This window comes from Epinephelus fuscoguttatus, linkage group LG2 (assembly GCF_011397635.1).
Source record: "Epinephelus fuscoguttatus linkage group LG2, E.fuscoguttatus.final_Chr_v1".
NCBI lineage: Eukaryota > Metazoa > Chordata > Actinopteri > Perciformes > Serranidae > Epinephelus > Epinephelus fuscoguttatus.
Window position 1 is genome coordinate 11,458,450 of NC_064753.1, and position 23,280 is coordinate 11,481,729.

Below are 23,280 nucleotides of genomic sequence, written 5' to 3' on the forward strand. Positions count from 1 at the left end.
TCAAATTTTCTGCTATTATTGTGTTCACTGTTTAGGTTAATTATGCAATTTATCAGTTGTTCTGTATTGTTATGGTTAAGGTTAGAGAAAAGGTTAAAAAGGTGCTGTAATGAAGAAGTGCAGCCACTCTTTATTCTTGTCAATATCTGGTCTCTGTCCTCCTACTCTTGTTGAAACCCCCTGACCAAACAGTAACATTATCTAGTGCAGTAACTCCCACATGATTCTTCACCGACTCCCCACTAACAAACACTACCGGCTGAGTGCAGTGCCAAGCCAAGTCAGGACACCTTTGTGTGGAATTAAATTCAGGTCAGTGCTTGCTGGGTGAATGCTTTTGCTTCTGTAACACCCGGGACCCCCATGCCTCGCTGTCTTGCCAGCTGAGAACAATTTCTCTCCAAACGAAACTGTATATCTGCAAGATGAAATCACAATACCCAAGGCTGCCATTTTAGCATATTGGCAATGACAGAACAACTGCGGGCTTTACAGTTGCATAAATTAACTCAACAGCATGGCAATGCTTTGAGTGGGCCTGCTGTAGGAGAGAAAAATGATCAATTCCTGGAACACGCTATCAGGAACAAACTGTGTGGCCAATCACACATATTGCACTTGCCAAACTGTTCTGAGCAGTGCCATTTGTTTCAGACACCTACAGCTCTAAATTTTGGGTGACCCTGGCCTCACACTATTGATAGGTTGTCAGTAGTGAATACATGTACTTACCAGCATTGTAGTAGCGGTCCAGTTTCTCCCATAGGGGCTCATCCTCACGCTGGAGATGAGACAGCTTGAGAGGTTCATAGATAGAACCTGAAGAAGGACACATTTGTTACGCACAAACTCCACAAGTGTTCAAAATATCTGCCTACAACATCCTTTTCTAAAGGTTGTCTGATGGATCCTGAGTCTGAATCATGTCTACTTATCTTTATTAAAGGGGTCGTTTGGATTTATTAAAGTGGGGTTGTATGAGGTTCCTAACTGTACCAGTGTGTTACATACAGTAGATGTCTGTCAGCACACCCCCAGTTTGGAGAAGCAGCAGGAGTGCCAACACGGAAGCTAGGCAATGCACTGCTGTGGATGGGGGCAGCAGCAAAATATATTTTAGCCACCTAAATAAATCAATATCAGTTTAAGTCGATTCTATATTGAGAGCATTTCCACAGCTTTACCTCTCTGTCACACAGCCTGTTCTGACGGGGAGTCAGTTCCCCATCTATGTTCTCGTCAAATACACCAGACTCCACTGACAAAAACAGTGATTTAACATAGCTGAACACAGGAGCTGCTGCTCTACCACTGCCTCAATCAGATAGTTAGTTTGTTTTATTGTGTGACTTTGGTGAATCCAAAATAACCCTTTTAGATGCCAAAGTCACACAATAACACAAACTAACTATCTGATTGAGTCAGCGGTAGACCAGCAGCTCCTGTGTTCAGCAATATTAAATCATTGTTTTTCTCAATGGAGTCTGGCTTTAAAGAGAGCAATATAAAGCTTAAAATGATATTGATTTTTTAGGGCTGGACTTTTCTAGGTGGCTAAAATACATTCTGTTGCTGGCCCTTCCACAGCAGTAGATTGCTTAGCTTCAATGTTGGACTACTGCCTGCTTCTCCAAACTGAGGGCGTGCTGACTGACATCGACTGTGTGTAATACACTGACTATGGTTAAGTACCTCATACAGCCCCACTTAAAAGGATCCAAACTATCCCTTTAACATTGTGACTTAATGACTAAACTGGACTGAGGTAAAATGGATAAAGTATCATGGTTTTCATGTGAGAGTTACGAAGTGATTGCTCATTTTTTTCATTCTTAACAATGGTTCTATTTCCTTTATTCCAATATGTAGCCTGGATGTGAAAAAGGTCTGCAGTTAGGAGCAGCTTGTGAATACCCCATTCACCCATCTAACTCTCTTGTTCCCAGTTAATTTAAGAGAAAATTATGAAGCAGAGGAAATAATAAAAAACAAACAATAGACACATGCCATCAGTAAATTCTGTTTTTCACTGCAACACACTGCACCACAAAGGGCTCAGCACACAAAACAATATTCAGGCCCGGAGCTACAAATTCAAATGGTAATGTGGCTCACCACCAGATATTTCTGAACATTTTCCTCTGAGCTGAGAGAGAGCCGGAGTTTGAGGGAAACCCCCATCTGTTAGACTTTCTCTATTTTCAGACACTTTTCCCTTTGCTGAGATTTGCATTTTAATAGGTTCGACCTTGGGTCAATACCACAGGTACTGAAAAATTCACATTCTGGCTGAAATTAGCATAATTTCCATCAGCTTAAAAGTTGCAGGGGACAAAGCCAATCCATCTCTTTATAGATAACACTTTAAAAGAGCATAGAGGAAGTCCAATATTGCAATTTTAATTTCTAACGTGAGATCAGACAAATGTGGCAAGTCGGTGTTTAACTGGATTTAAACAATCCCATGACTAACTTCACTGGTGCCGGCCTCTAACACTGTTATAGATGCAGTATACTATATGGCTTTATTAACACTGTACATTTATTAAGTGTCACTTCTGGGTTTGTCATGTTTACTGTGGAGGAACAAAAAAAATATTCATGTAGCTCAAGCAACACAAGACACACTGTCAACAGTACGAAGATTATAGGTAATATTACACTATTTGTCCATCAGGTTTGCGAACAGCCCAACAGAGCTTGAGCATGTGACTGTCTTCTGTTTTGTTTTATCAAAGATTACAAAATAATTATGGTTCAATTTCAACATAAGCTGGTTACCTCATAAAAGCGAAACAAAGTAACCAATATGAAACAATATATGAAAATACTTATATCAATAGTAACTTCAAGAGGATGAGGAAAGGGAGATATAGTAATTGCTTATTTGTGATTTCCAATTAAAAACACATGAAGGCAAACATTGTTTCTGTGATGGTGGAACAATTATGTTAGGACTTATTATAACCTTCTCATGTCCAGATAACAAAATGGTTTTCTTGTGATCTTTCCCCCGTATCGTCTCTGGCCTTCTGTGTGTGGCAGACTGCATTGTTTTCCTCGGATATGCTGCCACTACTTACCAAGTCTTTGAACTTTCCGACGGGGCCGGGCATTCGCAGCCACTGAGGCGGCCATTCTCAAAAGGTGAAATTAAGGCCAATGGTCTCTCTCAGCTAAATCACAAATCTACAGCAATTCACAGGAAGGAGTTAATAGCACAGAGTTAGATTTTAGACATGCATGAATCAACAATGAATTAACATGATCATGAACAACATGCAAGGAATTACAGTGCATTGTATTTGTTTAGGAATGCAGGTAATTTTAATCCTTTAGAGATACAGATGATGAATTACTATATGATGACAATGCAATCATGAGAAGGGCTTCAGCAGAATAACTACATCACTACAAAAGGACAGCACATGATTGATTATTGCACTTTATGCTCCATAACATTTACTTCAAAATGCTATGATCCCAGAATGCTGCACTGCTGTGTTAATGCTGCTGTCAAATGAAACCTGGGAGAATGGATGCACCTTATTACATGTTAAAATTAACAGAAAAGTCATACTATTTGCTCTATGATCAGGATATGTTTACATATGTATGACTATGATTGCAGATACAGATTTCCCAAACTACAGCAGTTATTGTGACACCACTTTATGATTTATGAAAGTAATGTTATGGAATTTTTATTTAGCACACCCAACGATGTATCACCACAGCCAAGCAGTACAGTACGTTTACAATCACAGCAGTCATTCTGTTGTGGATTTATAATGTGGATGTAAGTCAAGATCTGATTATAACTGGTGGTGTTTTTCTCAGTTTCATCACTACAAATAGTGATCATATGTGTGGTGATAAATAACACTTAATGTGGTGTTTTTATATTTACATTGTAGTACAGTCTTCAAAGTATCATGATGGGATCACTTTTGCAAGTGCCAGACTGACTCCCAGTGCAGGGATAACACAGCCTACCAGATTTCCACAGGCCCTCGACTCACACCTCATGCAGCGCACACAGTACAGTCTACTGTGAGTGGGATATAACAGCGAAATGAGACCTGCTGAGAAGGTCTTAAAATAGCCTCCGAGTGCTGCACATTTACATCTCTGACCTTTCAGGCTTGTACCGTCACTGCAGTGGACAAATTAAATGGGAAGCTAGAGACAAGTGTAACCCCTGTGTTTCGGTGGATTTACAAACAGACAGTCTCACACAAGCACCGTCACAACAGAAGCAATCGGGCGCGTCACACTGCACGGTGTCATGCAAAGTAAGAAGTCTGACCTGATCGTTTTGATCGGGCTTTGAATTCCAGGAGTTTCCAGCCGACATCTGCCAAGTTCGCCATGTTTACACCATGGTTTCAGAATAGTCAAATTTGCTACAAAAGTTTAAGTATTTCCGGTATTGTCCTTCAAAATAAAACAGCGTCAGTAAACCCCGTTACACAACAGAAATGTAAAACGTTTACGTGGCATTTTAGATAAGAAATTATAGCAAAAAGTGTCAATTCATATAAACTAGTATCAACGTAGTGTACTTACTATGACACATTCCGTTAAATTACTCTTTTCATCCTGAAAAATGTATTTATTCTGAAGACAAACTTCCTTAACTTCCGGTATAGCGCTCGCTATCTTATTTTAGCTTCATACAGCTATTAACTGTCAAACTACCCGCAGCACGACACTGACGTAAACGAGGAAATCCCAATATCTCATTGCTAACGCTTATTTCAGTGCATAGCTTTCCCCTCTTCCTAAAACATTAAAAAAAAAACAGTGCAGACGTCCAACTTTAAAGTATGTATTTAATATAATGCGTCATTTTGATAACGAAGCTGCTATTTCACGCTGCCGCAAAGCTGTGTGCCGTATTACAGTCGGTGTTGTTGTGAGGAGCTGCACTGAAACAAGGATGTGGATATTCAAGTTCAATATTTTCGCCTTTTTATTACTTTTTGTGGGTCAGTATAAGGCATTTGCGCTTCAGGATGTAACGGGCGACCTTTTCGGTGCCGAAAATTTTGGGAAGGTGGCGGCGTTTGGAGATTTCTACGCGGATAAGCAGACAGACATCTTCATTATCAGAGAGCGTATGTTAAAGTCTCAGTAATGTTACTGTGCTTCCAGTTGTATTATACGTCACAAATTATGTTTAGTGTTTTACAGATATGTATTGTATGTTTTATTGTAGGCGGTAGATATTATAACAATGCATCTAATAGCCGTAAATATTTCCGTAAATTGCCACATAACGTTATACTCAGGCTATTTAACATATGGTCCTGTGGTGACTATACATTATTTGCTTTACATATTTGAAAACAACTAAACTGTCGTGGTGGAGATTAAATTAGCTTTAATTAGTATACATGCTCATGTTGACTTCTTACTTTTTCAGAGTCTGAACTGGTGATATTCTTGGCTGACTCGAAAACACCTTACTTCAAGCCCAAACTTAATCTCACAAAGGACATTTTCCCAAGGTACATGTGACTTTAAGTGCTTTTTAAGTTTTAATACTTTCCATTTACACATCACATGTAACATGTCCTAATTTCCTACCGTTTGTCAGTACTGGGGAGGGGACTCATGTTTTAGGGTGGTTGTGTTTAGTTTTTAGGAGGGAATAGTTATATATAAGGGCACCATTACTTGTTCTGATTTTAATGGACAATATTTCTGTTCAGTGAAACCGTCATCACCGGCGTGGTTCCTGGGGACTATGATGGAGACTCTCAGATGGATGTCCTTCTTACAACCCAGATCCAGCGCTCCAGTGCGACGACGGTTTTCATATTTTGGGGGAACAACCAGACATTAGGTACAGCCTCAGTGAATGGGTGCTGAGGGCGGGTGGAGGCCAGAGATCAAGTATTTAACTGGCCCATGCTTCTTGGCACATATGATTTCATAGGCCCCAGCAGCATATTAATATGTACTGTGATACACATTTTTGACTCCTCTGGTGGGAGAATGTGCAGTAAAACTAAAGCTGAGCAGACATTTTTTACAGCAGACATTTTGACTTGGTCAAACACAGGTGTTACTTATATCATCACTGATTGCCGGTCAGTGGAGCCATCGTTAATTTTATTAGCTTCACCTGTGCTTTTGTTGCAATGACAAGTTAGAATGTCTGTTGCAGAGCAGGTATATGAAGCAGTTTCATTTGGAAATAATAAATATAAATCCACATGCAAAGTACAATATAGACAGTTTTTTTAAAGTGTAGAAAAGAAACTCTCATTGTCAATCAAATCCAGGATGCCCATTTTGCCCTCAAGTGCAATGTCAGTAAAGTTAGAGCACCTTTTGCCATCTCTGTGGGAAAATATTGGCAATTAGGGTAAAGTTCAACACCTACATAGTGTTGATTTAAACAAGCAGGCTAAATGTGTGCTATAAAAAAGACAAGGAAAAAATACAGTACCTGAGTATAAACTCACCAGCCTGTGTTTTATGTAAAATTTGTTAATAAATTTGTACTTTACCATTTAAGGCCCATTTTTTTTGCTGTAAGACAGGCTGCAAACAAAGAAAAGAAAACCTGTACTTGATTTTTTTTTTGTGCCCAACTCAATATTTAATTCAACTTGGTTCAGACCTGTCGACATCATAATTTTTTTTAGCCTGTTTAGACCACAGCTGTCTTTTTGTCAGACCAACCATTACTCATGGCCTTTTGAAACTGTTCATTTTCTACAGATAAGAGTGGGTGGCTCATGCTGAACAAGACCTTTACAGATCAACCTCTTGTTATGGAGTAAGTATCAGTCTGGATGGTGTTTACAATGTTTTTCCAATTCAAAATATATGTTTGATTCACTTTTTTTATTGTTGTTGTTGTTGTTGTTATTATATATCCAATCGTACATGGGATTCAAGATGTCATCATACTGTACTGTACTGTACTGTACACTGACTTGCAAGTTTATTAAATACACCTGTGCAATAAAATGAAAACCATTAACATATCCTAAATTCCGCCCCCTGTATTTAAGCAAATTGATGTGCACAACATATTTGAAAGACTTCAGTAAAATGCTTTCCAATACAACACGACCACTTGACCGTGGCCTGAAAAATGACCGTGGATTTACGTCTCTCTGAAAGTGGCAACAAGTTTGTACAGTATGTACCTAATAACCTGTTTTTAAAAAAAGTGAAACTCTTTCCACAGTTTCAATGGGGATATGGTCCCAGACATCTTTGGAGTCACCAACCCCCCCATGACTGAAGTGTGCTATCTCACCACCAGGTAATGAAGTCATTCTCAGCCTCACTGAATATGTTATATTTGTTTGTAATTTTATCATGCCTTGAACTACTTTAAAAAATGTGTGGCTGTTAAATCCTGCCATTACCTTGCATTTTTTTCTCCCATTAAGGATTCCAGATTGGAGGACTGCACTGAGTTCATCTGTCAACATGCGCACCCCTCACTCTAATGCTTTCATTGACCTCAACAAGGACTTCACTGCTGGTGAGTCAATGATGTTAAAGCAGTGTCTAACGGTGATAAACAAATGTAAAATGCTTTGGATTTATTTTCAGAGCACACAGCATACTCTTCAGGGAAGATGTGCTTAACACCTATCTCATATCTGTTGTAGCCTATAAATATATAAAGATATATTCATATATATATATATATATATATATATATATATATTAAAATAAGGTTTTATGACACTTTTAAATATATGTTTAAAAGTGTCACAAAACCTTATTTTAACACTGACAAAACATTTTGCTTTATAACAGCAGATTTCATAAGCTAAGTGGTCATGTAACCTGCTACTCATGTAGGGTTGTCTGGGAAGAGAATTACTTAATAGGATGCATTCAAATTAGAGGTTTAAACTGGAGATCATGTGACACTACATCAAGGTTTTACTCTAGAGCAAGGTAGTTTGTCATTTCTAATCGTCTTTTTCTCACTGTTAGTCTAAAATGGCCTTTTTTCATCTATTTATATGGCATTACCCTCAAAAACTCTAAAAACAAAACAGAAATCCTTCTTATCTAGGTATTTGAAGTGTTTCCTTTCAGTACCACAGGTAGACCATTCTCAGAACTCTGGAAAACAATTCCTAAATGGATCATTGCAAAACCAGCTCTTTGTTTAGCTGTACAAATTCCGCACATCAGGGACTGGCCAAAACTCTTCCAGAATAAAGAGTTTTTTGTAATGGTGCCACAGGATGATGAAGTGAGGATGACTAACTTTGAGCATTTAAGTGAACACAGTTATAAAAGTATATTCAACCCCCCTCAGACCCCAGTGCTTCATTGATTCATTATAACTCTGACCTAACACATTCCTTCATTTTGTGTCTTATTCTTCCTCTGTGGTCCTGCAGTGTTTCCCTACACAGATCAATAGGTGTTAGTAATGTTTTAGGAGAAAGCTAGTTATAAAACAAGCCACGGTTAAGTTCTGCATTAAGACACAAGAAGCCAAAATGGAACAAAGAAGTACCGGTGCTGAAATGGCAAGTCCTTTGGGGTTTAATTCTGCACATTTATGCTTGTGGCACAATTGGTATTGGTTGGAATGTTTGTGTAGTGGACAGTGGTGAAAAGTAATAAAGAATTTACTAACTTACATTTACTTATGTACAATTCTGACATTCATGAACCTTACTTGAGTGTTTCTATTTTCAGCTACTTTGATTTTCCTTAGAAAATACCAAGATGAGTTTACTGCCCTTTATCACATTTTAGGATTAAACCAGTGGTTTCAAAGCTTATTTCGCTTGTGTCCCCTTACAAAAACAAGCAGTGTACAGCTGGTACCCCTTATCATCTTTCATATGTCTATGAGTTTTTTGGTTTTACCACGGACTTTCCCATACATTTTTTCTTCTTTCCTCTCCCGTCAATCAAATCACGACCCCTCAGATTTCTTGTGACTTATGAGCATTTGGTGGGCCCCAACCCCTAGGCTGGTAGCAACAAGACTAAATTACCTAACAGTAAAATACATTGGCAACTGTGGCTGAGGAGGTAGAGCAGTCATCAGTGGTACGATACCTGACCCTTGCAGTCTACATGTCGAAATGTCCTTGGGCAAGTTACAGAACTCCAAATTACTCTTGGCTGACATGACTCACATCGGTGTGTGAGTGTGCATGAATGATTATCTTGAGCAAATGGTACCTTGCATGGTATCCTCAGCCACCAATGAATGAATGTTATATATGTGTGAATAGGTGAATGGTACCTGTGTTGTAAAGTGCTTTGAAAAGTGCTATAAAAATGCAGTCCATTAGCCATTTACTTACTTATTATTGGATAAGTATGCCTATTAATAATTGAATCATGTCATATACAATAACATCAGCTGTTTTTCTAAAGAACGAGCACTATTAATTTTTGATACTTTCAGCATGTTTTGCTACTAATACTTATTTTCTTTTACTTACTGCGGAATTTGAATGTAGGACTTTTATTTGTAGTTTTATCTACAAATATAGTATCTCCATCCTGATAAACAGTGGTATTCGCTGGGGCTCAGGATTTATACGTTCCCTATTTAAATAAAAAAAAAAAATTCTGGCTATTTTGATTATAAAAAATTGACAATTAGCTGAAAAAGAGATATTGATAGATATTTAGATATATATGTCTTTAATAGTATTTTTTTTTTTAATATAGTGTAGTTTTTTTGGGGGGGGGGGGGGCTGAAATCCACAGAAATCGCATTCCACAAAGTTTCCCCTGAGGAACTCCAGGAACCAGACAAGAGACCAAAACATACATTTAATGCCACCAATTTTCAAGTTGACTGAGAGAGAACGGAATAGCCATTTTCTTCACCAGTGAATGGAGAAATCACCTCGTTCTTGTTTTACAGCATCTCACTGCTGTCCTTCTGCCCACTAAGTGTAGCGCTGTCACTTAGACTTATGGGAGGATTTTTTTCCCCCTCTGGAAACTAATCCTCGTATTTAAGGTAATCAGAGAGGATTTAGTCATGTCATACTCACTGCAGGTATCTTTTTGTGCTGTGTGGTTTTATTCCCAGGGCTGTCACAGTTTAACCAGAGAGCAGGTTTTGATTCATATTCAGTCTGTTTAGGGATTAACAGAAAGTCAATAAACTTCCACTTTTTTTGTGGCAGACTCGAATAAATCCCAGTAGCAATATTTGGTGTTTTGGGGTTTATTTTAATACAGATTGGATTGTGTTGGGGCATCATTGGTTTTTTGTGGCTTCATGAAGTATTCTGCAGTTCAGTCAGAGTGATAGCCTGCATGTCAGCCTATCTTTCGCTCTTTTTGATAGGCCCTGCACAGCCTATCTGTTTGTAAGTCACCTATCACTTCCTTTCCACCACCCATGTGACCATCACACGCACAAGGACAGTGATCATTAAATCCTTGTGACCTCTTAAGTGTGTTCAGCTGCGTTCAGTTTGCCGTGGGTGAATGTGCTGCTGGAACAACAGAGCGGGAGGGGGACAGCCAGTGGAAAAAAAGCCTACTGCACATCTTGTGGATGTCAGATGCTTTGGCTGCCTCTGTCTGCGGGAGCATGCAGATGAAGGGCGAGAGAGAGAGAGGAGCAAGGCAGGCAGGAAAGGAATGGAGAAATAAAGCTGAGTCGGAGAGGATGAATGGTTGGATAAATGGTTTGAAAGAAAAGGATGGTAGGAGAGATAAAGGGCAGAGGAAGGGTGGGAGGGGGATGAGCAAGGCGGTGGGTGACTCTTCAGCATGGCTTAGCTCACTGTCTGCTGTGACCACCTGCTCCTCTAAGCGGCACCGGCTGGAGCATCACCGTGTGGCTTAAGTAGGGAGAGTGTGAGTTTTAAAGACAATCTGGGTTTCATTTAGCCAGTTTAAGATAAATTAGAGTTGGAAGCTTTTCAACTGCCATTGATATTTTTAAAGATTCATATTAGGCTTGGGGCGGCACGGTGGTGTGGTGGTTAGCACTCTCGCCTCACAGCAAGAGGGTTGCCGGTTCAATCCCGGGTGTGGGAGCCCTTCTGTTCGGAGTTTGCATGTTCTCCCCGTGTCAGCGTGGGTTCTCTCCGGGCACTCCGGCTTCCTCCCACAGTCCAAAGACATGCAGATTGGGGACTAGGTTAATTGATAACTCTAAATTGTCTGTAGGTGTGAATGTGAGTGTGAATGGTTGTTTGTCTCTATGTGTCAGCCCTGCGATAGTCTGGCGACCTGTCCAGGGTGTACCCTGCCTCTCGCCCGATGTCAGCTGGGATAGGCTCCAGCCCCTCCGCGACCCTCAAGAGGATGAAGCGGTTAGAAGATGAATGAATGAATAAATATTAGGCTTGTTTGAGATGAACTGCGCTTCACCTTGAACGTGGTCAGGATTAGGAAGCAACAGCTGGGGGCTGTGAGAAAAAAGCCGTGGTCAAGTCAGACAGTTTCCAGCAGTATTTAGTATGCACAGGAAGTCAGAGAAACACTCACATCCTGTTAGTTCTGATTCCGATGTGTATATGTCTATCTCACGCTCCATTATACCCTCACTTGTGAACAAGACCCTAGGATATTGAACTTCTTCACTTGGGGCAGTAACTCTCCCGACCCAGAGGGGGCAGTCTACCGTTTTCTGGCAGAGAACCATGACCTCAGACTTTGAGGTGCTGACTATCATCCTGACTGCCTCACACATGGCTACAGACCGCCCCAGTGCATGCTGGAGGTTACAGTGACACAAATCTAACTGGAATGCATTGTGCGGGACTTGGCGGTGATCAATTCTATGCAGGCCTGGTTCATCTCAAACAAGCCCATTGTAGCCAACAGCTCATTGCAGGACCGTTGTACATATTGCATTGGATGTATCTTGGAATGCCTAACCCAGAACATTTTACTTAGAAAAAACGCCCTGTATATCACTTGTAACTGTTGGCAACCAACATCAGCAATGTTGTGTCTAGGATACATGTCGCATCATATGTATTTGCTTCTTTCATTGTCCCTCTGGGTATCTAGTCTTCTGGTGTTTATTAATGTTTTGGCCGAAATTTGCCAAACATTATTCCAGGCATCTCTAGCCCCATAAATTTATAGCTCAGAGTGATTAAAGATGCCTTAAAATTGTTTAATATTAATGAGCATAAAAAGAGGGTATGAATGCACATTAATCTTAATTCATCCATATTAAGACATGCAGAGTTGAGTTACTGTGGGGAATAAGTGTAAAACTCTTGAATATGCAAATTGCATAAACGGGGGAAAATGAAAAAGTTTAAAAAAGGTATTTGAATTGCACAGAGGCCTCATAAAGGATCTGGCAGATATTGGTGGGGGTGAAGTTTCGATGTAATTATATGATTCAGTTTAATTTTTTTTTCTGGTCCTTTGGTTTATGTGGAATTACAGTATAAGTGTAGCATCTTAATGAGTGTGTCTAAAATCATTGTGCAGGAAAGGGATTTAACTAGATCTACAGAAACCGGCAATCACTGGACAAAATAAAGAAACACATGAAAACACAAGATAGCAAAACAAATGAAAGCTCGTAATGAGTCTTTATAGTGGAAGTGAGACACCTCTCCTCTTATCGTTTTCAGCCAGCTTCTCATGTTGGGAAGCCCTAAGTGTCCCCTCTCTCACCTATTGGTACAGTAATACAGTGGGGTATTTTGTTAGTGCGGTCCAAAGAGGATGAGGGCTGTTTCAGGGCCGTGTCACGACTCCAATCTCAGTCCAATGTCATAGCTGTAAACAGTCCCATGGTAGTGTATTGGCTGGCCTCACTACATCAGCACTGCCAGAGAAAAAAAAAGTCTGGAATTGTTTCCTGGCCGGTGTCAAGGCCTCATTTAGCCCGCTTATTGGACTCTCCAGCCAACCAACCTGGCGGCGACATACTGCATATGGCTCGTAATCTCTTTTGTTACTATCGTCCTCTTCCAGCCAGTGTCTGTAACAGCAATGCATTCATAACAGCTTTGTGTTGATGCTCTTTTGTTTCCCAGTTATTTTGTCTCTGTCCTCACACATTGAGGGATTTCAGGTCTATTTAAGGAAGTTGCTTTTTTTTTCCAGCTCATTGTATGACTTTTGTACGTTTATACATTTGTACGTGTATTCGTATCGAAGTGTTACTGTACACTACAGGACATTCGGTTCAGTATGCTACATCCCCACTTTGGTACACCCTGTTACCCAAACAATTACTGTCAAAATAGTCTATTATGTACTTCTCACTGCTGGAACAGAAATTCTGGGGCATGAATTTTACCTGGGAAGTATTGGCAATGCAGCAGTTGCTGTCTACCAGCTGTACATATAGCATGCAAGGTGGCTTAGTTCAGTTAGAGAAACATAGTCACACAGAGCTGGAGGCAGAGATTTTTTTTTTTTTTTAATGACAAAAGCATGACCCGCCCAGCTGTCCCTCTGACTGGTTAGTAATCATTACCTTTGTTGGTTAGGTTGGTTACATTAAGGCAAGAGTAGTGAAATTGGGTGGGTTTAGGGTGAGAATGTCAAGGTGTGCCAATCAAAGGTAGACTAAGGCATGGGGCGCGTCATGCCTTCACCATAGGAAAAATAAATTGGCGAGCTTGTGAGCCCCTGCTGGCCCATGGTTTCAGACGGACACATGCACAAGCTTCAGACCCAATGTTTTTAGACATACGCATGTGCAAGTTTAAATGACAACACATGAAAATAGCACGACAGCAGATGGTAAAACAAAATATAAAACCACACTGTGCAGTTGTTTTAGATTAAGAAATGTTTATTGTGTTGGCAACCAACTGTTCAAACTGTTTTTTATAAAAAGACTACAAATGTGGACTATTATTTCAAGAATATTGGCAGCCTTGATAGAGATTTTCAATCTCTGTGCATACATCTAGAACTGTGGGTCTATGGTGGCTTTTTGGCTCTGCAGGTCAATGATATTGGGATTAGCTAGGTTAGCCAAGCTCAACAATTTTTGTCAAACTGTATGCCAACATTGTTCAGCTGAATTCAGGTATACATCTGTCGATATACTTGGAAAATTTTGTTTACAACAGCATTACCTGAATGTGTCGATTAACAAACACAACAAGAAACACACTGGAAGGCGAGTCCTTTTCCCCATAGGGTTCAGGCATCTTCTCATTGCAGATTTGGTCCGTGCAAAAGCAATAAGGATTGCTATAGGAGTGTTTATTGCTACAAAAATGTAATGGCACTCCATCACAGGGAATATCAAATTAACTGGTCAGACTGCTTGAGCCCTGCTACAATATGCATTTACATTTTAGTCGTCCATTTTAGTCGTCCATTGTGCCCGCTCTGTGAAAAAAAGCACAAGCATTTTGTGTTTTTTGTTGTTTGTTTTTTGTTATATTTTCTTCCTTACTGAATACATGTCAGTCCTTACTGTGCCTTAACAGTTACAGTAAGGATTTTGGCCAGTGAACCAATGTTGAATGTTTACATTTTCAATTGTCCTTTTTTTTTTTTCCACCTTTACCCAAAATGTAACACTCCGTGACCTCAAAACAGAGGCACACTAAACCATGAGGTTTGTACACTGTTAAACCACCAATATGCAGTGTCTGGACTAAATGATGTAAGGAAAGACAGGACAATGGAGTGGATGACATATCACTTAAGAGAAGTTTACGTGGCTTGCAGCCCTTTGCACAGATCTCATGGGAGAGAGTAAACCATGTCTTCAACATTTTGGCCCAGTTACCTCAAGCTGCTCTAATGGTTAGCATCTAGAAACAGTGTTGCCATGGAAAAGGTTGTATATACAGCATCTTACTACCTTTTCTTTGCACCACAAAAGCAAAGATATCATTAAGCACCAAGCTGACTTTGTAGAAGTAGTTGTTCTGTTGTGGTTACCTCTTACCACATTGACACCTAATTAGCAGGAAAACGGCTTTTGCAGGACAGCCAGGAGATTCAGATTTCTACAATACACCGCTGATGTGAGCAGGTGCTTCAGTAGTCCTCAAAGCGTCTGTAATCATCAAAGCCAAATGACCACAGGGGATGTCCTTATCATTTGAATGGTATACAGATCTGTCTCCAGTACAGGATCACGGTAACCGTTCAGGGGCTTTATTACATCATGCCAAATTAGAAAGAGCACCGTTGGGCGTGAAGCTATCGGGATATGTTAGGAACTTGTTTAAGGGAAAGGAAGTAATTGCAAAGTAATTATACTGTAGATGCAATTTTGGGGAAAAAAAACATGCAAAAAGACAGCAATGCTGGCATAAGGATCCATTGCTAGGCAACGGGCATGGTAATGCTCTGTGCAGCATCCAATTAAACTAGCTCTGTGTCGAAGTGGCTTGTTGATTGTCTGACTAATAATGTGGTGGCAGTGGGGGGAAGAGAACAGATTTGCCAACTAATAAGGGTGGCCAAGAAGAAGAATTGATTATAGAGGTATTAAGTTTACCTTTGGATTGCAGAGGAAGGCACTGTTAATAGTCATTTTGGTAATCAGGGTACTATCACAGAGAGAGACATGCACACAGAGTGGAAGGATATTGTAAGAATTTCAAATAATAGTAATGGCATTTTTTTTCTGATAATAAAAGTAATAATAATAATAGTAATGATTATGTTGTATTACTATCCTACTGCCCTTCTCTCTAGGTAAACCAAGTTTACTGCAAATTTTCTGATCTTTTTATCCATAAAGGCTCATATATAAGCCTACTACAGTGTTAAACTGAATGATATGCTACTGTCAAAATAAGTACTACAGCAAACAGGCTCATAGATAAAGCCCCATCAGACAGACAGCATGAATCACTGCCCCAAAACATTCATGGATTGATGTACTGAGGCTCTTGATCAAATAGCTTCATTACATACTTGTGAAGCTGTCTTATAAAAGAAACAAAGCTGTGTCAATGATAGCGTCTGTGTTGTGTGATTAACTATATTGACCCAAAGTAAAAGATCGTTGAGAAAATCTTAGGTGATTAACTGTTGGCGGTTCAGGTTTGTTGAAGTACTTAGACAAACTGACAATAATGGGCAAGTGAAAAATAAAGTTCTCCCATCCCCACACATTAAGCCACTTGGGCTAGCATTTGAAGAGCTCTGTTTTCAGTGGGGGAAAAACCTGGTCTAGTGTGGATTGAAGGCCAAAACAAAACATAATTGATTTGGGCTCATTCAGATATCTAAACAACTGTCTTTCCAGTCTGCCCATTCCCTCCTTTCAAAACAGAGAGGAACATATCCCAGTGCTAAACCCTCAGCTCTCACAGCCACGTGTAGCCTACATCTTCATTAACACATCAGTTGCATTCACTGCTGTTCCACACATTCTAATTTCCCCATTTCATAGAGATTTGGAGTGAGCTCACAGGCACGTTAGGAGCGCCTGGTGCAATGCGCCAGCCCTTTGAGGTGTGTCGTTTGTAGCATTTCCGCCTCCAGGAAAGCTGGCGTAGCGTCAAACGGGCAAAAGAGACGTTGTGTTTATTTTGGTGAGCACGGGGGTTTTTGCAGATAAATGAATAGTAGAAATAAATGAGGCAGAACATGTCCTCTCTGATTCGCACAGCACTGTGACCATAGCCTGAGGTTATACTGTCTACCCATGTTCTGTCCCAAAATAAATTCCCTTGTCAAGAAGAAAACTGTACACAGGTAGGCATAAAGGGCAGTTTTGAATATTGATGTGAGTCACTTCTGTTTGAACAGCCTACACTGAGGTATTTGTAAGTATATATATCAAATCTGATTTTGCAAAAAAAAAAAAGCCACACTAGTGGACTGACTGTACAGTGCTGATCTTACATTTCCTCCAGCACCACCAGCAGGTTACATTTTTTACATATCAAGTAAAATATCTCATCACCTAAAAGATGGGTTAGCTCAAAACTTGGTACCAACATTCATGGTTCCTAGAGGATGTATCCTAACACTTCTGTTTATGTCCAAATACCTGTGAAATGATTCCCATCAACCTCAGCTGCACTTTTCATTTGGTGCTAATTATAAAATTCTAGCAAGCTAAAACACCAAATTATTATGATGAACAAGGTAACATTATACTATACCTGCAAAGCATCAGCCTGTTGCATTGTATTTGTGTGCACGCTGATGTGTTGACCTAAGCATCTACTTTAAAGCACTGCTTTGCATAAGTACGGACCTACAGAGCCGTTAGTGAGGCTGAAGACCTTTTAGGCCTCTACTGTCATGTCAGCGCAGGACTCCAGATGCAGTGTCACACTGGCAAAGTGGTACTTTCCTGGTGGGAGATAGGCCATTGAGGGTGACAGAATCAAAATGAATGAATTATTCCACCTCAGTAAGCGGTGATGGGGTTTACCCAACTCAGAATTATGTCAGTCAAATTGGATTTGGCTGTTTGATATGAATAATCAGCTATTAATTTAGTATAGAGTTTAGAGTCTGAGACCTTGAACGGGGTTCGGCAGGACATTCGGGGTGACAGTGATGTTCACATAATATAGTAAATAAGCCAAGCCAGCCAGCCCTCCAAGGTAATGTGTGCTAACTGCACTGATGATGGATCAGAAATGTGCAACGAGATTTTTTGCCGACACTGGATATCAAACAAAAGGCAGAGACTGTATCGTATTTAGTTGCTGTGAGCTTTAAATTCACCACTTCTAAGCAGAAGGCAGAAGATAGTGTTTTCTTGGAGCCTTACCGGGCAAAGCCTCTTTTCCTTCAGGTAGACCGTTCTTTCTCACTCAGACTCGCCCTAGGTGTGTTTCTGCAGCTGCCTGTTCCAGAGAGCAGCTTGAAAGTGAGGGGCGCTTACTCTGCAGCCACATCTGTAGACAGTGTCCCAGAAGTACACTGCACACTGAATGACAAAAAACCCCAAAAAGAACTGACTTGAAGAATCTCAGTCAACCGAGAGGCCTTTCCTTTTCCCATGCTATTCTCCTTAAAGCCACCACAAGGCAGCATGTGTCTGTTCCGTATGTGGTTTGTAAATGGAGTGAAAAAGCACAATGTCAAGGCACAATTTTGCATGGAAAATCTGACTGGTCTGTTTGGCACATGCATTTGCAGTGCCCCTGATGCAGTGGGCAGGGTGTACTTGACTGCCATCTGCTCCACTCCGCAGGGTTCAGGAAAATAGAGCCCTTGATCTTGTTATGGCATTGTTTGCCTTTACTAGCTAGTTAAAGCACAATAGAATATGAGTGAAATAGTGTGAGAAGTTAGGAAGAGATGCACCTAAGACCTGGTTGATACTAGAATGGATGGTCTGGAGGGACGGGGGATTGATACATTCTTTCAGATCCCTTGTCACTGGCTGGAGCATAAAACATTGTTTGTCCAATTACAGCAACAAATGTTCATAGAACAGGTGCACAAAACCCTCACCCCACCCTCCCAAAAACTGACAAAGTCCACAGCTTCACATCCAGGGGTATGTGGACACTGAGCTCCCGCCCTCCCTCTGGTTTTCTGGCAAAAAGTTTGGGTCAGTGGGGCTCGATGGAGGCTGCTTATGGGCTGTGGGATAGAGCCAGGCAGCTGACAGTCAAGCCAGGGCCCCCCGTTGCATGCTGGAGAGGCAGCCATAGTGGGTGTGAAGAGAGCCAGGGCCAGCAGAGCATGTTGGAGAATCAGAGAGGGCGGGAAGTCTGTGGGGTCCGAGACCAGGGCCAAGTGCCTGCTGTCAGCTGTTCTCCAGAACAAAACATGTATGCAGATATTATAAAATATGATGCTTTGGAATAAATTAAACTACTCACCATGACAGCAGTAAAAGCTTTGTGGCTGTGGTCAAAATCAACACTTGCATTGCCTTGCATGAGCATGGACAATTTATGACATAACCAATCGCAACAGAGTGCACAGAGTGTTCCTCCCCTGTCCCTGTGGACCATCCATTCTAGCACCAACCCTCAGACCTCCAGAGCACCAGGATGTGCCATTTTTATGTTTTTACCAAAAGCACAAACATGGTTGGCTTGATAAGCACTGTCATTCCAGTCTGCAGTATTTTAGGTTTGTATCTGTACATTCTAGTGCTGAGTGTTTTTAAAACAATCTTAATTTGTAATTTGCCCTCAATAAATTTAATTAGTTTGCACAAATACACACACAGAGTTATCATTGTATTCAATACAATGACAATGCTCATCACTCTTGATGTTGGCACACTACACTGATGCACGTCCTCTATATATACACACACACACACACGTGGTTCCAGTCTGTGGAATGAGCTTTCTTATGCTTGTTACAGTAGTTCCGCAAGCAGCTTCTGTTGACACACACGCACATGTGCAGCATAAAGAAGGAAAGCAAAATAGGATGGAAAGTGTGTGTGTACGAGAGGGTTTGGCCATAATCCTCCCCATAGCTACTGCACCTACGTTGTTCCCTGTAATGGTTTTAGGAGATTATTTCCTCCGGGAATAGCATTGCTCCATTCTATGCTGGTGTGTTTTGCCATGTTTGTGAATGAGCCGTTTTGATAGATCGGGGTGGAAGTCACACAGTGTGGAGTTCGGGCTACATATTGGCTTAGAGACGGATTTATTCTGCAGAGCTTTTCACTTTGTTCCTGGCCTGGATTCTGCATTTTATCTGTGTGTGTGTGTGTCTGTGTGTGTGTGTGTGGGGGGTGGTGATGTGAGGGAGGGTGGTGGGTTTGTTAATGTGACTGTGCAACTAGCATCAGGGTATGAGGTACAGTTTATTGATGTTCCCGTATGTGTATGTTTGGGTACTATACAGCAGTATTCAATGGTGCACATTTGTGTGTGTATCTTTGTGGTACCAAGTGTGTATATTCATATAAATCAGTGTGGTTGCCATGACACTGATAGACATTATTCATTCTTTATTGAAAATGTTGTGACAAACTTACCATGTTGTAGCCTCTGGGAAAAAAAATCCCTGAAAGAGAAAAGCATCTTTAAAGAGAATCTTTCAACCCTCTCAGCCTCCGTAAGACATTTTAACTGAGGGGGAAAAATTGACTGTCATATTTCACTGCATTAACAAGTGAAGTGTGTGTGATGGCACAGCTTACCCTGACTGTTCTCTCTCCGCGGACAAGGTAGCAGTACAAATGTATTTTTTTTAAGGTTTTCTTCTGCTCCTTCTTTCGACACTATAGTAAATCGTCTTTGTGGGCTTTGGGCAAGTTTGGAAAAGCTCGTTTCACAGTCCAGTGGTTCCTTGCTAGCAGAGGGACAGGGCCACATATCAATGGAGGTGGCCAGTGAAGATTTGGCTCCAACTCCACACAGTTCCCTCTCACACCTCTAAAAGGGACACTGTGACATTGTGCATTTAGCTACACTATTTGAGAAACATACTGAAAAGCCTAAAAGAGCTAAAAGCATTAAATCATTGCTAAATTATATGGATATAAAGATTGTAAATGCACGTCACTGCTGTTAGGGCCTTTTTTTTTTACCTTTCTAAGGGAGAGTGGATTCTTTAGAATGCTAAATAAGATCATATTAGTTGGAATTTCACCCATTTTAGCATCTTGTCATTGCTTGGTTAATGGTTTTGCTCATTACGTTTAGGCTTTGCATTGACTAATATTCCATCATTTATTATCTTGTAGTATGTAAGTAAGTATGTGGTCTTTACAGCCCGAGGTCTTTGGGTAGACCCTTCTAGGCTATTCCTGTGTCACTGCAAAAGGTTAAATGTAAGCAGGCTTTTGGTGTCAGGGCTCCACAGCTTTGGGATGACCTTCCTGAGGATCTCAGCCTTACAGTATGATATTTTAAGAGTCTTCTTGAAACATGCATTAATATAGGGGTCTGCATATGGCGGTTTAGCCTGCAGGTACCAAAGACCCACAGCAAATGCTGGTAATGTGAGTTCGATTTTCAAGGCTGCAGGAGGCCTAGTGGCTGAAATGCTACAAGGTTGGGGTGCAGGCTTGACAGCCCCCTGTTCATATGCTGTAGCTCATTTGTTCCTTTTTGGTGTAATGACATAATGTTGAATCTTTTGTCGTCTGTAGCACTTATAATAAGTGCTGCAGAAATTACATAAAGGTTTGTTCTCAAATGTTCCTTTGTTAGCATCGTTCACAGTTCTATTTTGCCAAGTTTGCACAAGGCTAAGAACTGTCTTAAAACCTTCCAGCTTTTTCTCATGGTCTGGCAAGTGACCAGCTATAATTCTAACTGCAAGAGCAGGTCAAAACTCCTGTGCATGCTGTCTTTGAGAAAAAGATTGTGTCTGTAGGCAGTACAGGAGGATAACAGAGTTGGTGTGGGAGAGACATTATTTCACAGGGCCTATTATGCAGACCAAATGTCAGATAAGTTGTATTTTGTATGTGATCACTGGAAGTATTTTTAGAGTTCCCCTCCAGACACATTTTAAATACACTGCTACATTTGTTTACATGGTTTTCCCACATGAAAAGTAAACAAAGAGTCTGTCATGGCTACATATGTGTCTGTACTGACATGGATGTTAACTGTAACTGCAACTTTAGTGGTTTGCGGAGGCATACAAGTGGTTACGAAACACATTATTATATCTGCTACAATGTGACAGTGTATTCAAATTGTCTCATAGCTATTACATAAATATACTAGAGATCCAATGGGTTTCCCAAACATTCTTTTATCAGTGGTGGCCCGCCACGATTAAAACATCAGCTGCCATGTTTTGATTCTTTATTTTTGGAGCTGGACCTTTCATGAGGAGTGCTGTTGGAATATATAGCAGTACAGAGCGTACTCTGGGCACAGACAGAGCAGCAGAATGCCGGGTGCAGTGAAATTGAAACTTAGCCATTTATTGCACTGGGTCCTCCCCACCCCCCTCATCATCAGCTTCCACCACACATAGATTCTGATTCTGCAGGAACCACTGTCCAGTCAAAGTTTTCAGAAAGATGTATGCTGTTTGGCTGAGATTTTTATGTCACTTGTAATAAGTTTGCTCTCGTCTGCCCTGTAAGACATTGTAGGCGACATAAACACAGGAAAATACATGTTTGAGTGGAGGGGTCTTTAAAGATTTGGTTTTGCTTGTTTGGGTAATCAGGAGATTTTGGCCAATTATGTGGCTCTGTGTTCAGCCTGTATAGGTTTGCACACACTGTGTGTATTTTTGCTTATCCGAGCATTTCAGCAAGCACCGGATGTCAATAGATTGGACTTGAAGGTCTGCATATTTTCAGACTAACCTTCTCGCCTTTCGTCTCACTCTCAGCGAGGAGGGAGCATTGCCTCCCAATGTCTGTATGTGTTTCACTGGTGACGGCTGTGACATTTCCTTCAGAATACCAAAGGCCCTCTCTCTGTCCAGCTGAGGCATGGATCAGTCCGAGGGTTAAAGACAGAGGGAACAAATCGATGCAAACAGACGAACACAGAGAGCTCGACTGATAGGCTGCAGGATGGCTTACAGCAAGACTACAGACAAATACAAACAAGACACACAAACTTAACAACAAGCAAGTGCAGGCGCACATACTTTGTGCTTTCATCCTTCTCATTTTGCCTCATTACTGTCAGCCTCATTCAAACTCCATCACACACACACACACACACACACACACACACACACACACACACACACACAAATGCACACAAAGTGGACATTTGTCCCCCTCACCCCCCATAAACAGAGCAATGAGATCAGTCAGCATGGCAGCCTTCCTTGAGCCCATCTCCCCAGCAACCTACAGGGGATAGAGCACACAACTGTGTGTGTCTGCACGTGTGTGCGTGTTAATGTATTTGTATGTGTGTGTGCGTCCTTTTGACAGTGAGTGGGGGATAGGAGTCACAGCTTGTTTACTGAGTAACAGGCCAACAAATAACCTGCTCACGGGCATTAGAGACATGACGAAAAGAGAGGATCAGCTCCGTTTGTCTTTCTCTTTTTCTTTCTATCACCTTACCGTGCTGACTCTCTGTCTTTCTCTTTTCCTTCATCTCTGTTGGTTCCTCTGTCCTCTGCTGCTTTGCCCTCATCCTCTTTTCTTGTACTCCTACATTTTCTCCCACAAATTTCACTTTCTGTTGCCCCACCATCACACGCACAAACGCACATAACCCTAATGGCTTGGAGCGTGGTGATGAGCGAGGTGACAGTACACATGCCCAAACACACACAGCATATCAGACACTAATGCAGCAGCAGCGGTGCTGGCTGTCACATCCACTCTGCACTGCAACCTGGATAAACCACCGCTACTGCTGCTGCAAGGCCTTTTACAGGTACAAGGAGGGGGATGTAATACTGCCGTCGCTGTTGTTGTTGGCCTTAGATTGCCCCTCTAGACTAAAGAAAGCACAG

The 23,280-nt window shown here is 41.0% G+C and overlaps 2 protein-coding genes across 4 annotated transcripts in view; one reads left to right on the forward strand and one right to left on the reverse strand.

The window, feature by feature from the left end:
- phkb (phosphorylase kinase, beta) overlaps nucleotides 1–4,397 on the reverse strand; it is a 145,227-nt gene extending 140,830 nt beyond the window's left edge. For 2 of the 3 annotated variants that reach the window (XM_049592814.1, XM_049592806.1), the window contains exons 1-2: nucleotides 4,310–4,387; nucleotides 733–819 (exon numbers count right to left, since the gene is read on the reverse strand). In XM_049592814.1, coding sequence (XP_049448771.1) covers nucleotides 733–819; nucleotides 4,310–4,373 — 151 coding nt within the window. In that variant the 5' untranslated portion in view covers nucleotides 4,374–4,387. Of the gene's footprint in view, nucleotides 1–732; nucleotides 820–3,083; nucleotides 3,190–4,309 lie in introns of all 3 variants that reach the window. The other variant, XM_049592822.1, reaches the window with a different exon arrangement.
- Nucleotides 4,398–4,881: 484 nt separating this feature from the next.
- The window catches only part of itfg1 (integrin alpha FG-GAP repeat containing 1), a 181,890-nt gene continuing 163,491 nt past the window's right edge, over nucleotides 4,882–23,280 (forward strand). The window contains exons 1-6 of the mRNA XM_049602359.1: nucleotides 4,882–5,120; nucleotides 5,429–5,513; nucleotides 5,718–5,851; nucleotides 6,736–6,793; nucleotides 7,211–7,288; nucleotides 7,419–7,513. Coding sequence (XP_049458316.1) covers nucleotides 4,943–5,120; nucleotides 5,429–5,513; nucleotides 5,718–5,851; nucleotides 6,736–6,793; nucleotides 7,211–7,288; nucleotides 7,419–7,513 — 628 coding nt within the window. The 5' untranslated portion in view covers nucleotides 4,882–4,942. The remainder of the gene's footprint in view (nucleotides 5,121–5,428; nucleotides 5,514–5,717; nucleotides 5,852–6,735; nucleotides 6,794–7,210; nucleotides 7,289–7,418; nucleotides 7,514–23,280) is intronic.